The sequence below is a fragment of the Diorhabda sublineata genome, chromosome X (genome assembly GCF_026230105.1).
Source record: "Diorhabda sublineata isolate icDioSubl1.1 chromosome X, icDioSubl1.1, whole genome shotgun sequence".
Lineage (NCBI taxonomy): Eukaryota > Metazoa > Arthropoda > Insecta > Coleoptera > Chrysomelidae > Diorhabda > Diorhabda sublineata.
In genome coordinates this window covers 7,090,442-7,112,828 of record NC_079485.1, presented here as the reverse complement: position 1 = coordinate 7,112,828, position 22,387 = coordinate 7,090,442, and the positions used below count along the sequence as shown (strand labels likewise).

At 29.7% G+C, this 22,387-nt stretch overlaps 1 protein-coding gene across 1 annotated transcript; it reads left to right on the top strand.

The window, feature by feature from the left end:
- Positions 1–13,371: 13,371 nt before the first annotated feature.
- Positions 13,372–21,407, top strand: LOC130451094 (uncharacterized). Its single transcript, XM_056789890.1, has 6 exons — positions 13,372–13,556; positions 14,007–14,118; positions 15,408–15,641; positions 19,422–19,604; positions 19,910–20,125; positions 20,818–21,407. Coding segments are annotated over exons 1-6 (1,050 nt in total). The 5' UTR covers positions 13,372–13,554; the 3' UTR covers positions 21,121–21,407.
- Positions 21,408–22,387: the final 980 nt, after the last annotated feature.

Here is a 22,387-nt window from a genome sequence, read left to right as displayed (position 1 = left end):
TCCTAAGGTCTCAAAGAGCTTGCTGAATGTTGGTTTAAAACCATAGGATATACTTAGAATATTAATGTTTTCTTTGTGTACCTTTTCATAAACAAATATTTATATAAACTGACAATTACCATCGTATGCTTATCGATCGTGCACAGGCGCAATTTCTTTTTTTCGTATATGAGGTGCTCTTGAAAAACTTTAACCATTAATACACAATTTTCTTATGTTGACCGATTAATTAAATCAAACGATCATTTGTGACTAATTCAGACCTTTCAGATGGTATAAATCAATCAATTGAAATTCCGCACTCGATTTTCTAAGACCGCGGAGCAGTAAATATTTAATAAAATACCTGAGAATATTAAGAATATAGGAAACTATAGGTTAGAAGAAAACTAATTTACCCTTAGAGAGAACATATTCATATGATTGTCCGATAACTGTAAAATAATTTAGATTTAGAAAGTACTAATTAGAGAATTGTATTTATTTGTTGTATTGAGAAGTTATAAATAGAGAATTTAAAAAAATATATTAGTATTTCTAATACAAATTCTTACATTATCGTAGAGATAACTGTCAATAGCTTTTAGTATTAAAACATTTTTTTTCTATAGATCAACAATCTTGTACCAAATTCATTAATTTTCGTGTACTTTTTTATCCACTTCATGCTTTAATAGTTGGTTAAAAACCACTTTAAAAACGTTATTGGTATAAAAAAACTTGAACCAATATTTATGTTAAAATTAATGGAAATTTTCATCTGAATCTCTTTTTTAGTCGTTTATTACGAAGCTTCTTTAAATAATAAACAGACCATAGGCGTGTGGATATTGTATTTGCAATTAGGTAGTTATTTCATAATCATTCATATAATTTTTATTCAATAAAATAAAATCATTCTCCAGAATTCTTTCAATAGTCAGTCAAGTGATCTATCGATTTGTATAAGGGCTTTTCCGAAACTATAATCCGAGATCATTTATATTTTTTTTTTTCGACAGAAATTTAAAATTCAGCTTACAAAAAAGTTTTTTGTCTTTCTATAGAACTTAATTCAGTTGTATTTGCATTGCATTTTTAAAACTGTTGGGGCATTATGAATAGTGCTCTATTAATCACTTAGTCCATAACAGCGACAATAAACAGGATTACTCGAGTTCTCATAGTTTCGGAAAACCCCTAGAGTTGTTCTATCGAAACGATGAATAAATTGTGATCCTTGCTATCCTTTTTCCTTATTGATCGAATTTCTGTTCTTCCTTTATGTTTTGGATGCTTGATTTATGATGTGTAATATTTGATTTTGCAAATTATGGTAACTATTTGTTTCTAGATACGTAATGTGTTTTGAACCAAAATTATTTTTCTCAAGAAAGTTGAATAAGCCGCAAAATTGAATTCCCTACATATACCTGAACACTTCTGATGTGAAACATTTCTAGATCTTTAGCCTAATTTTGAGTTATTATGCTACGTTTAAAAGCATGTCAATGTATTTTTGTTTCAATGGTATAATCTCTACATTATAAATACTTTAGTTTGAAAAAAAAGACGCATTTATATACCAGGATATATGACATCACTCAAAGAGTAGTGTGACTGACTCACAGATGGCGCTACCATTGTCAAATCCATATGAAGTTAATGAAGTACCAACTTACAAAAGACTATGTGTAAAATTTCATGACATTTTGCAACCATTTAAGTGAAGTGACTTTTATTATTTTGCAAATAATGGATTCAAAACAATTTCGTGTATTAATTTATCATTACTTCTTGATGAAAATAAATCTTGTACAAGCTCAGCAATGGCTTCAAAAGTCTTATCCGGACTCTGCTCCATCAAAAAGAACCAATTGTAATTGATTTGCTGAATTGAAGCGTGGTCGTACAGACACCGATGATAGTGAACGTTCTAATCGTCCAATTGAGGTGGTTACTCCCGAAAACATGAAAAGAGTCCACAAATTGGTTATATCTAATCGTAAATTGAAATTGCGTGAGATAGTTGAGACCGTAAAGATTTCAGAAGGCTGTGTATTCACAATTATGCATAAACATTTGACCATGAGAAAGCTTTTATCAAAGTGGGTGCCGCGTTTACTCAAAGTAAATTAAAAACAACATGTCGATGATTTAAAGCTGTGGTTGGCCATGTTTATATGTAATAAATCAGATTCTTTAGCGTCGATATGTGACAATGGATGAAACATGGATCCATCACTTCACTCCAGAATAAAAACGATCATTATCGAGTGGACTGCAGCCGGTGAACCACGTCCTATGCGTCCAAAGGCACAACAGTGAGCTGGGAAGGTTATGGCGTCAGTAATATGGCATGTGCATGGAATATTGTTCATAGACTATCTCCAAAGGGAGAAAAATACAACATAGAGTTATTGGATCGTTTGAATGCAAAAATTAAGGGAAAACGGCCTCATGTGCCGAAGAAAAAAACCACTGTTTCAACAAGACAATGCACCGATTCAGGAAGCTTCCTTGCTTCCTCATTCTTCCACCGTATAGTCCAGATCTGGCCCCCAGTAACTTCTGGCTATTCGCTGATCTCAAAAAAATGCTCAGTTCAGCTCAAATAAAGAAGCAATTGTTGAAACTGAAGCATATTTAGAGGCAAAAGACAAATCTTTCTACAAGCACAGCATCTAAAAGTTAGAGAAGCGTTAGAATGATTGTATTTCTTCCGAAGAAAATTACATTGATGAATAAAATCACACGACTTATTGAGTTATGTGTTAGTTTCCAAACATGGATAAATTGCAAGTGGATGAGTTTTTATTTCACTCAACTGAAATTTACATCATAGATAACTATGAATATTAAATTATTTGTGTTTTTAAAGTTAGATATTGAACAAAACCAACAAAAAAAATTCCAATAGAATGTTAAAACAATATCTACTTAATAACTGAATTGATAAATTTTGACCCGTTTCCAGGTTGTAAGATTAAAAGAGCAACTTATTGTTTCCCGGATATATTAATATAAATGGAGCAAAACATCATTTAAATGCTTTCGAAGTCTTTGGCTTAATTTTAGCATACCATTTTTTCAAAATAAATAATCACCTACTAAGAGAAATTAGTTTTTTATATAACGAATGCATATTTACGTCGCCAGTTATGGTATATTCATTAACTGTTCATTGTTAATACAAAATTAAATAACAATAAATCAAAACTACAGTTATATGTATCTATAAAAAATTTTATGAATAGTAAATATCAGTATGTAATACAAAAAATAATATGAAGAGAAGAAGGAATATTGAAGGTAGAAAGAAATCGGCGATTACTTAATAAATTATATACTAAGTCCAATTAAACTTCATGACCGCAAATATCAATTATAGGATAATGAGAATATAATAGCTCCCCTCCCATTACTATCGCGTTTCAGGCAAGACACGAATCATTGGTCTGAATAATCTTTTTATCTAATTGTACCCTTAAATACAACTGGCTTAGTCCAAATCTTAAAGCACTTCCAATACGTTATTTTTGAAAGAGCTGAGGCATGATTACTGTGTTGTTAGCAAAATATTTTAAATTTACGAAACTTACGTGATTTCTGTTTTATCTCAATTAGCGACTTTGATTGAGATACAATCGGAAAAATACTTTCCGCTTCAACCAACTGCTTATTTATGTCACGTATCTTTTGGAATATTAATTTTAAATCGTATGAATTTGATTATTAAAAAAACATTCAAAGACGCAAGAATTCTCAATTAATTATGAATACGTATGGATTGGAAAGGTCGGAATTATATTAGAAAGAGTACACTTTGGTTTTTATTGCCTCCATTTTATAATTATTTTATAAATATATTTTATAATTATAAATATTTTATATTTAATTATATATATATATATATATATATATATATATATATATATAATTTTCTTCATATTTTCACTTCTTGGACCTTGTTTTAAAATGTCATCAACTATTTGAGGCATTTACATGGGAAAAATCGTAATTAACAAAAATGGGATGAGATTGTCTAGATGGAAAATCACTTTGAAATCATGAATAAAACACACTTTTATTGATACAGTAAAGTTAAAGAGAGACATTGTTTACCATTTCTAGAAAAAAAAGTCTCAATAAGGGCATAATAATTATAGAGGTGGAAACTGATCTCAGCGCAAAACATAGTAAGGTATTACTTAAACCATGCGAGAGATGTAAATTCTAAGAATTCGGATGAAGTCTTATTTGCCTGGCATAATGTTCAGTGGCTCAGTATAATCAAGACCACGGTATTTTGATGTACAAGAGCTCCTTGACAGAAGAAGAACTCTTCAAGTCAATGAGTTTTAGAAGAAGAGGGAGGCCTATTTTAGGACAAATTCAACAAAAAGACAAATCCTTGGTTCCTATACCTGAGAAAAATGATCACATGGATTTACTTCCTCTGATTCCACCAATATTTAACATTTTTATAGACAACTCTCAACAAATTCTGTTATCCAAGCAGCAGTAGTCTCAAATTAAAGGAATGAAATTTTGAGATTTGGTAATTTTGTATTTCTTCATGTATGCTTTTAGTATATAAAATATACTAAAATGATACTATGCCAAAATTAACATGCTTAAGTGGTTTTCACAAGAATTAATACAATTTAAAGCCACTGCAAATCTTAATTAATTATTTCTCAGACGATGAATATATAAGTATTAGAAAACTAGGAAAATATATTGAAGTTAGTTTACTTTGGTGTTTCATTGGCACATTCCCAATAAGAAATATATATATATATATATACGACGTCTCTGAACTCGAATAATCACGCTCCCACATAACGGTGCAATGTTTTAACAAATTCTTACTCAAGTGTCTATAATTTGTGAAAAGGTAAATAATAATTTTTTAACGGTTGATTTTCTAAACAAATAATGCCTACCATTATCTAACCAAAGCTATTGTTAGATCTTTTCTTGAGAAATATAAACCATAACACGTTGGGTAAAATTCTTCTACGAAAAACAGATTTGTATTACTTCCGTGGTGATTATTAATGAGAACAAACATCACACCCAGAGCGCAGATAATACACAAGAACAATTGTTACGGCACTATACTTGACAAATTTGAAGTTTTATTGTGATTTAAACTGAAGTAGATGACATGGGGATAGTCTCACAAGATCCCTTATTGGGCCAAATATTAGGCTGACTTGATTGATAAGAGAATAGTACCGCCATACTATTTTTTTCCATCCAAGAATTGACTGTATGTGATAGAACTAATAGATTTTTAATAAAAGCTAAATGACAGAAATGGTAATTTCTCTGTAGAGAGATTACCATTTCGTTAGACCTGCTGCTGGTAAGACCAGTTGCTTAAGTAATTAAAAGCAAAGAAAAGTATAAGCTACAAGTAATTGTCACCATTCTACAAAGTGCCGATATAAGTTTGGGAAATGAGAACGGGTTAGTGGGTAGCATATAAGGAAATATTACATTTTTTTCCTAAGATGATGACTTGTTATCCAGAAGAATATTTGGTAGGTAATTACTGCTTAGAACGAACTGAACAACATTTTAAGAAATTTAATGGATGATGATTGATGTTAGTATATTCCATGTTTGAAATTTATTAACTCTTTGGCCTCGACACATTCTAAATTTTATAATTTAAAAATCTCACATCTAACCAATTCTGACAATGATAATTCTTGAAACAATTGTAGATTTGTTGGGATTTGAATTTAAATCTGTTTTAGATTTATTACTTCTATATTATACCTTTTACCATGTGTATTATATTATCATCTTAATTTGATCATTATGTATGGTACCCGTGTCATTATTTCTGGACCATTTATTTTTCAAACTAACAACAGTAATCGCGAGTTTAGCGCTCACATAGGAAATTACAATCATAATAATATACATATATTTAAAATTGTTCATGATTACATGTTGAACAAACAATGGTAAATTTAAACTGGATCAAAAAAATGGAATAATTCAACTGTTGAACAGTTATTAGTAGAAGGTGAATTTTAACACAATAAGTTAACTACAGTTATTATCAATTCAGATTGAAATCAAGTAAAAATAGTAATACAGTGAGAATCAAAGAATATGCCTAGTGCAGTCCAAATCTTTATGCTCCGGTAAGTGATAAATCTCAACAAACACGAAGTTTCAGTTTGCTGTTTCCATCAGTTTTATTATAGTAGATCACTCAGCCAATTTGTTTTGAAAAATGTACCAAATTGTGATTCGCACTGTTATAAATTTTTTCAATAAACAAAAGCATGAGCACCAACAAAAATAAAAAACAGAATAGAGGCCGTTTACGGTGACTAGTGTCAATCATTTTCAATAATTAAAAAGACAGCAGGTCCTGTGACGGTGACTACTCCAGAAAACATTAAATAAGTAGAAGAGATTATTCTTAGTGACCGATGCCTAAAAGTAAAAGATTTCATCACAGATTGGCATTTCCAAAACAAGTCTTCTAAGGATTCCACACGAGCATTTATATATAAAAAAATTAGTGCAAGGTGGGTGCCTCGAAATCTCAGCGCACTGCAAAAGCAGAGTCAAGTAAAATGTTGTGAGCGATTATTTGAGTAACGCGTGTGAAAGTGTGACCCAATCAATTGTAACGGGTGATGGAACTATGGTCTTTTATTATAATCCGACATTCAAAAGAGATTCCATTGGGTGGCACCGGAAAGGAGAGCCCATGCCAAAAAAAGCAAGTCACTAAAAACACCAAAAAAGTGATAGCTACAATATTTTGGTACTGCGAGGGTATCCTTTGAGGAGTCAAATACAATCGTGAACGCGGCATATTACTATGACTTACTAAGGCAGTTTCGTCAAAAAAATTTCGAAGAAAACCGCGGAAATTTTTTATTTGCAAAGCTGAAGGCCGAGTCAGAGGTAAAATATCTAATAGGTGATGTACGAACATTTTGACTATAAAGATGCATCATATTTTTATAATGGCACAGAAGCTTCAATCAGGAAATATAGAGGGAATATATTGAAAAATAATCACAGATTTTTTTAAATCCTTTTTTTCTAAGTTTTGCTAAAAACTCATGGACCGCATTATGTACTTTCTTGTTCTGGAGAAAACTTTCTGACATCACAATCAAAATGAACTGCTTGATTTTAATATTCAAAGTATGCACATAAATGAGAATAACTATCGCCGGTATCCAAATATCTAAATATTGATTTTCTTGTGATAAATGAGATCTTAGCTCATCAAGTAAAACTTTGAAGCCAATTTGCCTCTTCGGCAATCATTAACATGTAAAAATCATTTTGAGCTTCTAGACCAATATATGATTCTCTCTTTCACCACTTTGTTTTATTTATTCTCCTATTTGAAACAATTATCATATCTGCAGCCGCTGCAACTGTTTGTAAATAAATAATGCCGCAAACTTAGGTTGCCTCTATTGAGTAGTTTATTGAGCGAAAAGTTGCTCATGCAACAATGTTCGCACATGTACAAATAGGGAATTCTAGATGAAGAATATCGTGCTATGTGTTGCCTATAATTGCCGAAGTAGAATTGTCCTTTTAAGACGTTTCGCTCTTTGGATATTACTTTCATGTAATTCATGGATATTGAACACATCAAATTACCAAAAGTTAGGTGCTGCAGATAGATCGGTCAATAACTTAAGGACAAAAGTTTGGTCTGAATTCAACAGAAGCTAAAATAGCAATTTATCTGGGTACTTTATATATGGGATAGATAAGAATGCCGTACAGGTGAATTCATTGCAGATCAAGGTATTGAAATACATTTGTCTATCATACCCTGACAGTGTAGGTACTCATCAGATGTTAGTGAAAATGCCTAGAAATGTTCCGAAACCGTTGATATTACGAGTGAACTTGATCATCATTGTATCAACAAAACATTCATTTGAAATTTCATCTATAGTAAGAGATATATGAATACTTTCCTACTGTAAACTAACCGCAAACATGAATAACCACAAACTTATTTAAACAACATATTTAAACATGTTTACATTTAAATGTCCTTTAATCTCATTAAATTTATGTATGTGAATTTTTATTATTCTCAGTCATCTCACAATTCAGTGACCAGTGTGACCTTCCTGACGATGTAATAAGTCCGTTGCATAAACGTACTTGAACCTTTGAAGGCGAAGAAGAAATCATCGAAGACACATTACCCTCGGAAACCATGAACTTGCTCATCAACATCTACCGGTGAAGTTCGCGTGCGTGTATGTATATTATGTGAATTCGAAGAACAACGCTCTTCGCAGAGGTGGTGGAATATAAAACGGACGAAGATGGTTTCTTAAGAAGTACTTGTGGATGATAGTGAGTGAAAGACTTCGTTGATTCAGAAGTATACGAATTATTTAAACGGTAAGATTCAAGATTTTAATTTATACAAGTTATTCAATAACAATAATTTTTCTAATAATTTTTTTGTTTTTAAATATTTATTTCTGAACTAAATGATGTTGAATTTTCACATTTGATATTTCTAGAGAAGATTATTAGCAAAAATATTTTGGAAGTGTAACTTTTTCTTTGTAAATAATCTTGTGAATGAAATTGTGAATATGATAATATTTAATTAAAAAAAATTGATATTTAAATATAAATTAAACTAAGAGAAAGATATGGAACTTTTTATTGATGAATTTGTAATTATGTATGTGGTTCGCAGAGCGAAATTATAACTCGAATAGCATAAAAAAACGAAATATGTCGGGTGTATATTTTAGTTAGTTATTTAACTTCTTCAAGTTACATGGAAAACTTTCTTATTGCAAATTTTTTCATTATAACTTTATTTTTTTAAAAAAGATCCATGATCTAAAATTCAAAATACAATTATAAGATATAAAATCGTTATCAGTCGTAAGTTGACAGAAGAATATGAATTTTCTTCAATTGAAAAGTACCTACCTTTGTATAGGATAAAATCAAATAATTAATTATAAAGGGACAACTAATGGGATGATTCATAAATGAAAACTTTCTATTGAATAATTTGTAGTTACATGAAAACACAATTGTAACACGAATGATATATTCGAAAATGAATAATCAACTTCGAGAAAACTTTCTTATTATTAATTTCTCAAAAAGATTTCAGCATAATCTAAATCTCAAAATACAATCACTCGATGTACCATATTTTTAGTCGTATTTAGTCGTAAGTTGATAAAAGAGTATATATTTTCCCCAACTGAAAAGTATTATCCTTCATTATTTCAGACAAAATCGAAGAACTAATTAAAAAACTGATCAAAACTGATAAAATTAATAAATGAGTGTACTATTTAAATGAATATTAACATTGAAACTAGTACTGTTCACTAATACGATTGTCTTTTTTCTATTGCATTCTTCTCTTATTTTTACTTTGTTGTTTGTTTAAGTTAATCTGCAATCTCGCTACACAATTTTGATTTTAGATTCGAATGATTGAAACACCTTAAATCCTTCTGAAACTCAAAACACTCACTTGAAATGAGTGTTTCTAATATTCTATGTTGCTTAAAAAAATCACAAGCCACAATAATCAATTAAATAACATTTCCATGATTAAGCAATGTACATTTGACACAATATAAATAATATATTTACGATTAAGTTTACTTCGAGATGAATTTAATTTATTCAACTATTAAGAAAAGAAGAATGTTTGAAAAAATGATTATCATATAGTGTTACTTCAACAAAATCGAGTCATTGTATTGTTTCTTTTAATAAGAGTTGAAGTATTAATCACAAGGAAATCATTAATGCACGATTAGGACTGATTTTTTTTTGTTTCGTTCTATAATGCATTCTCAACAAACACACTTCTGTGGATTAGAAACGCATATAATTTATGTAAAGATTTAGGAAACTAGACATAATATTTCTATTATGAATTGCGGTTCTCCTAATATTAATGATTAGATCTGGATCTTCCATTAATGGATTGTCAAATCTATTCTTTGCTGAATATAACGATTTAGAAGGTGATATCTATACTGAATGTACTAATATACAATAGGAACATTTAGTGTGTTTTCGTAAAAATCAAGTGGGTTCAATCATCATTTGTCATTTTGAATATATAATTATTTCTTTGCTAGCGTTGGTATGATTAGGCTTTGTTTCTAACGCCATACCCATATATTCAAGTTTCTTCATTAATTATGATCCTTCTAAATAAATCTAGATCTTCGTTGAAGTTTGTCAACAGCTTTTAACCAATAATTATTTGACAATTCTCCCCTTTCCCCCCTAACAACCTGCGTGACATGAACATACTGATATACCAACATTATCAACAATTTTACTCATAGTGACTCGATAATTTTTCTCGGAAATTCTTCTACTGTATTTTCATAGTTATTTGATGTTTGAGGGCGTCCAAATCAGATATCGCCTGAAATTTCTTATTTACTTTCTTTGATGAGAGCTCGTAGCTCTCATAGCTCTTTTTTTGCTCGAATCAACCATGTAAGCGCGTAAGAGCATTTAATGTCATTTTCTGATAAATTGATATATTCTTTGACCCATTTGTTGGAAAAAAATTACCAAGCACACGAAAATATGTCTAGCCTTCACATCTTTCAAAAACAAATTAAAATTCAAAATAGCTAATTACGTCAATATACAGGGTGTCCCACGACGAGTTAAAACTATCTGTATATGGCAAAATACTTATAGTAAAATCATGAAAATTTCTAAGTTTGAGTTTTCGGATACGATATTTTTAACAAAAATATTTTCAAAGATGGTAACTTAAATGGAACACTCTGTATATTAATACATTTTTTAAATCTACGTAAAATTTTAGTTTAGTATGTGTAAAAACTTTTTTCTAAAAATGCATACTTTTTGATTTTGAGTTTTTTTGTAAAAAATTTGACCGTTGCAGACCCTTATAAATAATTTTTTTATGAGGATACCTTTAAAGATATGAAAATGGTTTCAGTTCGGTTGCTTTTAGCAAGGTTGGACGTATTTGAATCTATGTTGAAAAATTTATCATTTTATAAAGGGTGTGTATAAAAAGTGTTTAAAGTTTAACTTCATCCCGTTTGTTTCTATTTTAATGCATTCAGGGGTAAAAAATAAGGCAAATTCATGTATACTTTCCTATACCTAAACCTTACCGTTATCCAGATATTAACTGTTTTCTGTAAATTTTTATGGATGCAGGTGTGGTCTAAATTTTATTTATTCGTTATTAAATTGAGAACGAGCAATTTTAACGATTTTCGAAAGTATCAACAATTGACTAATAACAGTTAAATGTCATTTTTTACAAAGCCTATACATAAAAAATTTAAACTTTTTAAAAAATACAATAATAATTTAAAACCTTAAATACGACTAAAAGTTGGAATAGGAATGGGATTAGTAAATACCATTTTTTTACAGACCTTGGCAAGATAAAGAAAAATAATTGTGTGTATTGTGTATGTATTTCTTAGTGCTTTTATGCTGCATCTCTAAAAATTTACAGAAAACATTTAATAGCTGGATAACGGTAAGGTTTAGGTATAGGAAAGTATCCATGCATTTGCCTTATATTTTACCCCTGAATACGTTAAATTAGAAAAAAGGGGGATTTGTATTTAAAAAAATTAAGAAATTTGTTATTTATGAAGTTAAATTTTGAATACTTTTTATACATACCCTGTATAAAATTAAAAATTTTTAAACATAGATTCAAATACGTCTGACCTTGCTAAAAGCATCCGAATAGAAATCATTTTCTATCCTCGTAGAAATATAATTTATAAAGCTCTGCAACGGTCAAATGTTTTACAAAAAAATTAATAACTCAAAAAGTAAGCATTTTTCGAAAAATGTTTTTAAACAAAAGTATACTACAGAAATCTGCTTAACATGTCAGGTACATTTATTTAACTAAGGCTACCAAAAAATAGTATTTTTCAACACATTCAATAACTAACAACTAATATGTAATACAACAAAAGTTATGATTGACCTAAAATAAAACTCCATTATTTTGGTAAAAATATTTGCTTGGATGAGAATATTTTGGTTTTTTATGGTAATCAATTAAAAAGTATTGAAAACACTTACATTATCCATCCGTCAAGATTCTATTCAATCCCATATTATTTAAAATGCTGATTGTCATTTTTTCGCAAATGTACCGGTCTAAATATACTTAGTATTCTATACATCCAAAACGAAACGTGTTCCGTCCAGTCAAGAATTAGCTACTTTTAAGTGTATCATTAGGTCACATGAGAAATTAATTATATCTATTCGAAAAATACTTTCTTTATGACTTATGAATATTAAATATAACGTTGACAGCTAAAGATATGAGTATTATTGAGAGTTTATTTTTTTCCAGATTTAACTATTATTAGTACGTATTTATAATCTGAACGGATAATTTGTATTCCTTTTCATAAAATTCCATTGATATACCAGGCGTCCATACATTAAGTAATATGTAACTTCAACTAAGTATAATTTTATTATTAAAATTATAAAACTATTCAGTGACAACATGATCCCCTTTAAAGTAATTACCTAATAAACCTACTATAGCGATTTTTCCAGACGTTGTAACAATTCTAAAAGTCTTTGACTGAAACCCCGACAGCACCCTCGTCACAGTTATTTTGATGTCCTCAATTCAAAATGCGTTCCTTTTATGACGTTTTTGATTTTGATTAAGAGAAAGTAATCATAGGGGTGACAGATCCGGCGAATACAGTGGATGTGGTAACACTGGAATCTTAATGGAAACTTAAAACTAAACACTCAACGCACATTATCGCGGTGCAACATCCATTTATTTGCGAAATCTGGGCGTATTCTACTGACATTTTTTCGAAGTCTATTTAGTACTTCGCGAATAAGTACTAATATATAAAAATAGTAATTCACAAGCAAGTCAGATTTCGCAATCGTACAAAATCAAAAAAATTAATGGTCTTTTCTACATACTCCTTAAGATTAGAATAAGTATGCAATTATTGCCACTCACGTTTTTCCTTCAATTAATTTTTTACACAACATAATACGCTACTCTAATACGTAATATTGACGCTATTAGGAGTTAGGGTATTGTTTAGTCAAACTGAAAACGCCTTTTTATTTTTGTATTTCTAAACTTCATTAGGAAACAATAATTATTGTTTTTGGTTTTTAATCATTTTAATTTCATATAAACGATGTTTTTTGTGATTATAATCATTATAAATAATAAACAAATTAAAGTCGTACATTTCGTAACTATTTATTTATAAATATTTCAATTCTTAACTAAAACAATTTCATTCATTAAATATTCCTCAATGAAATAATTGTTGTTTATATAATTTGAAGGTTAATTGTTGGTAAATATTGCATTTATTTTACGAGAAAGAATAACAAAGTATCCATATCTACCCCACTCACAAACACCAAAAAAATTGAATTAGATAGTTTCTAAAATAACGGTTTAAGTCTATCAGAAACGGTCGATAACAAAAGTCTATTAATAAATAAGAAACTTTTCATCGGTATTACAAAATGTAAGTTTTACTATTTTTTGTTTTTTTTTTCATATAAAAATTTCATATAAAATTCCAAACATTTTTTTTTATTTAGAGGTGAATAATTATAAGTCCAAAAAAAATTCAACTTATAAAAAGTTTTTCACTTTAGCTGTTGGACATACCTTACCTACGTTTCAATTGCTTCATTTGTCTTTTTCACTTAAATCGAATATATTTAACTCATTTAATTTAATTTAATTCATATAATCAGTGCTTTCCCTATATATTTTAAATTTTTTTATCTCTTTTTTATCATTAACTTTTACATAACTAAATGTTGGTATGGCAGTTGTGTTTGAATATGCTATATTTCCCAGTTTGATTTTTGAGCGTTTTATTTATTGGTTTGTATAGTCCACAACATCTATTCTATTCAAACTTTGCTTAAAGTACAAAATATCTGAAATTATTTATTTATTTTTTCAGGTCTGTCAACATGAAACTGATTATTACCACTTTAGCAGTGTTTTTTATTGCTTACGTTTCATCTTTTGGTGGTAATGATGAAAAATTCTTAAAGAAATATGCAATGATGAAGGTAAGTTTTCTCTCATATAAACCTACGTAAAATTGGATGAATCTTATACCCGTAGTAATTGTCATCATTTATATGTATAATTAAAGTTGGAAAAATTTTGAGAAATCTTTAGATAGAGTGAATAGGGAAACAAACATTAGCATATTAACTAATAAGAAGTAGTTGAGTGAACGATAAAGAAATAACAATCTAATAACGCTGGAAGTCTACGGTTTTATCGTCCTATTATCTAAAACATAATTCAAATTAAAATATTATCCACGCTTTTTCTGTAATAGCTATTGATATTTTTAGTATTCAGTTTAATTGAGAATCTATTCTTTTTGAATTTGCTGAAGCTTTTTCATTAGTCATAAACTTTATTTGTAATTCTATTTACTAAAAAAAGAAAAGAAAAACGAAATTAATTTTATCTGAGAAATATGATAGTGCGCTTTGGCTTATCCGATACGCCGAATAGCAATAGTCATCAAAGAATTGATAACCTGGCTGCTCATTTCAAAAATATCGAAGTTGCTACCTTATCCGACAAAATTAAGTTGATTGTGCAACGCCCCAAAGTCGAGACATTGTACATTTAAATTAACCTCAACATTTTATGGAAAAGTTTACCACTGTATTTAGTATAAAATCCATTCAAAATACAAAGTTTGAACTAAATGGCACTAAATTTATGTCTTAATGTGTTAAAAAACGCCATTCTATCCAGTCCTTAAGTTGTCAAAACTTTGTTATCAAGTGAGAGTTAATTTCTTTCCTTAGCCATAGGTCCACACGCTAATCGCCTAGATAAGGATGACGATTCCCAATTTCAAATCACCTTAATAATCTTCACTTTATTCCACTTCCTTATGGTCAATGTATCTCTAATAACACAAGAAAACATATAGAAATATATATTGAATCAACAATTAAAAAAAGCTGTTTAGCGGGTTTTTAACTGTAAATGGTTTCGTCAACCAAACGAGTTTTCAGCACGCCGTTATACAGAATGTTAAAATTTATCATGTAATATATAAGGAAAGGAACGCAATGCATTAGTCCAAAAACAATCTTTACATCTTTGAAATTAAAGTCATTGATCGCTTCCTATAAATTTTGTCCACTGGGAAAAATTTTGAATACATTTATTTCATTATATTCGCCTTATTATTATATTATGTACGAAACTAGAATCAAGAATTTATTTCCTAATAAAAGTAGAGTAGTTGAATTCTCCTACCAGCAAGAAGTTTTGTTTCGAAACATTTATTTTAGTATTTCATCACTGTAAACTACTTTGGTTTTAGATTTATGAGAGTTGTTTTGGAGAGCAAGTGGTGAAACAAATAAGACAAGAATTGAAGAAAGCGTGCGCTAAATGCTCAAGTTTTGAAGAAACACCTTTCATTCCAAATCCAATACCACCGACTCCAGAGCTTAAGCCCCAAACACCCCAAGAAGTACCAGGATACAATTCTGCTTTTCCTCAATCTTCCATTGAAGCAGAAAAATTACATCAGGCTATTCTTGCCTTTAGACCGGTGAGGTTATACTAGAATCTATTTACAATTAACGGTAGCTTTACAAAATAGAACAAAATCAAAATATCCATATTTTGTTGAATATTTTTTCATTTATAAGATCTCAAAAATTTAAATCATCTCTTTGGTACCATTTTTATATACATTCTCAATAAATTTATAAAAGTAGAAATAAATATCCGCATTTTTATGTCATAAATAATAAAATCAATTAGTAATTGAATATGGATTTTTAGTAAGTTCCATCGGGGGTAGAGAGATTTAGATCGAAATTTCTCCGGTTCTGTGCCAGATCTACTATCATCGGTCTAGCATAATATCCAGAGAAGCTCTTTGAAGCAAACTACTCTCAATAAAAATGTTACTCAACTGAAATTATTTGGGCTCACACCAATTAAATCAGTGCACAAGAAACACTGCAGTTAGGGGTATTTGATAATAATTTTCCGTATTAATCATTAATCTTAAAATGTAGCAATAACGCGGCTAGATGCTAAAGTTTATTTATTAATCCGGCGTAATAAATCGATCATTTGACTAAATTCCATCAAGTACTGAATAAGAATTTAAGAATGAATCTTAATATCTAGTTTAGTTATGTCGGAATGAAATTTCAAATTGCGTGCGTTGCTTAAAGAAATATAAGATCCTCTAATCTAGAATAAAGATTAGAAATAACAAAGAATTAAAATATGCTACTCAAACTACATTGTAAGTTCAGATACATGTTACTTATTACTTATTATGTATACCCTTAATGATATAATACCTAATGCTACTAATGTCTATCAAATCTGTTGACTTGTATCAGACAGATATATGCTCTATACATTTCCAAAAAATTTGCAATTATTTTTTTTATTACATATCAAGTTGTAAATATTAATAATATTTCGTTATTATTCGCAAACGCGGAAAAGTGTTAAATCGTAAATAAATTTGTTTGAGTAATAATGATAAATATATGAAATGGTTAAGATGTTGAACCATCATTATGTGTTTACTTGAAAATAACTTTGATTTTATTCGATTAATAAGCGAAGAAAAAAAACGTGAGCAGTTATCATTTGCAAAAAATATTTAGACCGATATTATTATTTAAGGTAAGATGTGGGAATGATTCATTGACCGATATTACCCTATGGTGCGGGTAATGGCGGTCTACTGTTGGGGTATTACCGGTCATTCAAAATTAACACAGGTCTTTATTTTGTATAATACAATCATAATTCCATAATAGTTTTTACATTTTCACCAAAATTATTTTTTTATGTTAAATTGAATTAAATGTATTAACATTATTTGTATTCCTATTTTGAAAATCACACATTGAGACGAAATGTCTTCTACTTAGTATTTTATATTTATTTTTCATATTTTAACCAAAATAAAATTCTTTTTCATAATTAACCAAACACATTCTTCTTCATCCTTTACTAGGCCCCAAACCAGATGGCAACATTAGTAGCAATAGCAGAATGTTTTTGGAAGTTTAAGATTTTAACGTAATCGGCATTGGCCACTTACTGCCATTCCCCATCTTACCCTATTTTATCGGTTGTTATTGATTATAATCCAGTAATGACTGGACATCATGAAGGCATATCCAACAAGCTGTACCAAATGTACTGTACGGTATATATTTGTTATTTATTGTTGGCACTTGGTAACAAACAACTTCTGCATATATATTGCTGCTCCTTTATATTATAAGAGTAGTCAAGAAGATAATAAACAATTCGTTAAAAGACACATTATTTGAGCAGCATTGTAGTGAAAATTATGAAGAAGAATTATATAAAAAAGAATGATTACTCTCGAAAGGTATTTTAATGACTTTTATAATCTATTTCACTTGATACTGAAGATTATGTTATAGGTATATAAACTAGACATATAATATCTTACAACTTGAAAACAAAAAAGATAAATGAACTGCGTGTAAACTTGATTACATCTAAAAATGACAACATTTATATGTACAGTGAAACTTGGTTAATTGGGATCTCAAGGGACCATGACATATCTACCAATTATTGAAGGTTTCCAATAATCCAGTTTTCCAATTAAGCAGGTTTAGAATTATAGTTGTCTCATTTATAGAGGCCCCCGCTTATAGAGGTCGAAATGTGCCATTTTTAAAGGTGGGAATGTTAATAAAAATGCGTATTTTTGGTGTTATGAATTTAATGTAGGTATGAATGTACATACATAATGTATTGCGTCGAAAAAGAAACAATACCATAAACTTTATGACTTAAAGTAATCGGTTGTGTTTATTTGTACTTGATTGATAGTTGCTGCATCGGTATTGACATCATCGGGAGAATAATCGTGTAATAAAGCTGGAAAGTTTTTAATTCACTCATTACATTCGTTATTGTCCGCAGAATTGCTCTCGCCACGAATATTTTTGAAAGCGATACGTTTCTTTTTTTAAATCGCTTCAACAACCCATTACTGCCAGAAAAATGATCAATATAGAGCTTACTTGCGAATTCTTGAGCTTTCTCTTTAATCATTGGTCCGCTTATTGGAATGTTATTATTCCGTACCTGCTTTATCCATGTACAGAGACACTTTTCAACTTCAGGATACTCTGCTGCTCGTATTCGTTTGAGTTTTCCTTTTCAATCAATACACTGATCCCGAATTTTCTCGTTATTAATAATTCTACATAGGATTGACTTTGATATGGTATTCTCCCTACACAGTTCATTGCGCGACTTTCCACAATCATAATCTGTTAAAAGATGTAATTTTTCAGATACATTTTGTACACTTTTATTCCCTTGTTCTTAGGTCAAAACCTAACATAGTACTGACAAACAAAGCAGGCGCGAATGAAGACGCGCAATGTATGTAAATAAACATGTCAAAATGTGTTAAAACCTGATTAATTTGTCTCACTTATACAGGTAATTGAGCTACAGAGTCTTAATTATAGAGGTAAACATCGAAAAAGTCTTAGAATTCATATCTCATTTAACAACGTTCAAAAAGTTCCATTAACAGAGGTAATTTAATGGAAAAGAACCGGGACCTCATTGCAACTCTCGATAATCGAGGTTTCTCACTTATCCAGGTCCCACTTAACCAGGTTTCACAGTATATCTATTATGTGAAGGTGGGCGTTGGATTTTTTTCTTGTAAAAGGCTGGGAATCTGTGATTTATATCTCATAGATATTATCAAATGAATATGACACAGTTCAAAAGTTAAATCTTGATTATATTGATCAATTTTCGAAACTAAAGATTTGGAAATTTCGCAACTACATGTTATTTTAAAGAAAGTTCCGTGTTTTACATAAATAATGACGTTTTCAATTATAGAAACGCATAGTAGCTTAAATATTCAAGTACATAATTGCTTTTACTCAATGTTTTAATTAGATTGCATACCTACCGGTATTTAACTTTCTGTGTTTTTCGTTTTTTATGTTTGTCATTGTCGTTTATAATTTTTCAATTTAAGAAGATAAACATTCAGAATTTCTAAAACGAAGATGTCTTTTTCAATAACAAAAGTTAAACCAAAAAGTAATTTAGGTTTATAATAAAAGCTTCATGAACATGACGCCTCATCTATTTTAGATTAGGCTCTATTTAATACTGCCTTTTATTAGTGGCTCTAGACTAACTTTTAAGTAGTAATATTTAGTTATTGACGTGCCCACATGCTGCATTTCATATAATTTATAAAACTGTTTAAATTTGAAAGTACGGTACATTTTTTTCTGGGCATTATGTTCTATAAATAATTTTTCTAATGTTTTAGAATCCATTACCACAACAGTCATTTAAACAGCAATATCCAGGATTTAATCCAGCGAACTTTTATGGATCTCCTTTAGCCAACCCAGTACAATTACCATTCTTCTATCCAGGTTATCCACAAGTTCCATTCTCTCCCTACAACTTTCCATCTGCTGGACAAGCATTTTACGGAACTAGGATGGCGGTATGCATTTATTATTTCCTAGTCTGTAAAGTAAAATATTTTTATAATAAACCGTTTTTGGTAATAAGTGAATTTGTATATTATCCTAATTAGGCTCTCGATTAAATCATAAAATGTTGGTAAAGAAGCCATAAGCAAGGAATATATTATTTTAAAAAAATACTTCTGTTTTACTAATCCGTTTCTTTGCTATAAATTTAGAAACGCCAGTCATTTTAAGATCAAATTTTCCATGCATTTATCATTACTTCACATTTTTTACGTTCCCAGTAAATGGACTCAAAACGTATTTTGCTTTTTTTTAGAGGAATATGGATTTGAAAAACCAGTTGGAACTTCTAACAACTAGAATAAGCGGAAGAGTTAGAAATATAACTTGTGTCATGCAAGAATTAGGTTATTTAGATGAGAATTTAGAACCAAATTATAACAGAATTAACGAAAGAATTGGAAATCTTCCTATCACCGAAGAATTGAAAAAAGACATGCAGGATGGCGTGACCTTTTGTCAACAATTTTCTGTAAGATAACTGCTTACACATATTATTCATTTAAATAGTACGAGTAGTATAATTGAATCGGTCGATTGGAAAAGAGCAAATATATGAATACTTGGAAATCGAAAATATTATGTTTTTAGAAATTTCATCACATTATAATTACATGGTAGCTTCTCAAATTATTACGTTCTCTTATATTAGTATTTCAAATAAAAAAGCTTATTATACATCAAAGTACAAAGCAAAATAAGCTTTTTCTCAAAACTAATCACACTATCATAGTTTCAAACCATTTTAAGTGAGAGATGTACATCAACGAAATTATTTTTTATATCTTTCACGGACAATCCAATTTCTATAAAAGTGTTTTCTTGAGAAACTATCATATAACTTGAGATTTTGTAATCATAATAGTTCAGTTTATCGATATTAGCAAACTTTCTTTTTTTAAAAACAACTTTGGCTTATTGCAAAGTACATTAACGATCGTTACGTTGTACCTGTCTACAATTTTTTGTAGGTGACCCTTAACCAATACCAAAAATTTACTATAAACATCTTTTATTATGATCTTCATTTCTAGCTGACTACAATGCCATAACGATCGTTTGATTCTATATTTATAGTATTATTTAAGATAATTTGACGTATAAAAGTGTTCATTCAAATCAAAATATGTTAAATAATGTACTAATCGCTATTTCTTTTTGCAGCAATGTGTACCTGAAGTAAAAAAAGAAAGAAGCCCCCTTTCTCGGGAGCTAATTAGACCTATGTTCTTTTTCAAATGTTACAAACATAAAAAATTAGAAGCTTGTATTATGAAAGATGTTAGAGAAAAGTTTGCAGGTGTATCTGACGAAGAATTGGATGGAGATTTGGATTTAAGAAGAGCAGGAAAAGATATAAAAATTTCCAAAGCTGAACAAGAGAACAATGTTAACGATCTGGAATCATCTATGTATGATTTTTTGTATTCAAGTGATAGTAATATCGATATGGATGGATTCTTGTAATATCAAAGTTTCATAATTTTATATTTTGGAACGCTTGTCAAATACTGAATGGAAAATCATTTGGAAAAGAAATTTACTAAATAGTGCTACTATATGTATTTTAATTTTGATGCGAATCTAAGAAACTGGAACATACAAGAATTAGCCACTTTTTGTACTGTCACTTTATTTATTTTTTAATTTATTCTGCTGTAATTAAATTTGAGTTTTTACAATGGAATGCAGTGTTAACTATAATTGTATTGTGAAAATTTGAAGTATGCACATTAAAAAATGGGAAATAAAAAGTTTTTTTATTTATCAACAGCTCAAGGAACAAACCATACTGTATCGAATGTAACTAGTTCAAAAATGACCCACTGCTTATACGAGGGGTGATCCTTTTGCTCCTTCCCTAACTCACAATAAAAAATTAGCAGAGAATTCATTTTCATAAGTTATAACATGTTTTCCATCGATTTTATAGCATTTCTAATGGGTCTCAAAAAAAAAGATTGTTTATAACATATGAATACTACTGATTTACCGCACGTATGATTTTATTTTCGGTAGAGAATCGTTTACCAGCAGTTGTTCTTCAAGTTTTAGAAACAGTTGGTAATCGCTGAAGAATATGGCCGATGCTCAACTAGTGCAAATGCGAACCTGTGACTAGGTGTCCTGGCGTTTTTCTTTTATCGCCTCACGTGATTTTGACACTAAATTGGCATAAGATTCATCTTGAATTTTTTCAGCAGTGGTGAGTCTCAATGTTTCCACTCTTAACTTTGTAGTTTGGTCTTTAAATCATCATCTATTACTAATCCACAGTTACTTACAGGTAAATTCCTTTGTCTAGTCTTTACTAGTTAATAGACGTTGGTAAATGTCTTATCAAGTTATCTTGTGTGCATTTGTTAACATATGTTAACTTGTTCAGTTCGGCATTAAGTATATTATGTAGGTACTACGTGGAATGAAACACCAATATATTCAACTATTTGCCTAATATTAACACGTCGAACTTACAACACGAGATCATGGATTTTGTTAACATTTTCGTGTGGTAGCGGTTGTGGGTGCTCCACTCGTTTCAATTCCGGCTCTTACTCTATTTATGTTTCAACGGGTTGAGTTTTTAACGTCAGCCTATACATTATAGGTTACAATGTGACGTAATGATAATTGTTTTGACTTATAAATGGGTCAGAGGCAGAGTAAATGGATCCGTCTTCGTATAGGCTACGCATAAATCCTTAGTAACTTTATTGTGAATTCTATTATATAA

Coding starts and splice junctions, on each gene's coding strand:
- LOC130451094 (XM_056789890.1), top strand. Junction 14,119..15,407: donor AGAAATATGCAATGATGAAG/GTAAGTTTTCTC, acceptor CTTTGGTTTTAG/ATTTATGAGAGTTGTTTTGG. Junction 19,605..19,909: donor TTTACGGAACTAGGATGGCG/GTATGCATTTAT, acceptor GCTTTTTTTTAG/AGGAATATGGATTTGAAAAA.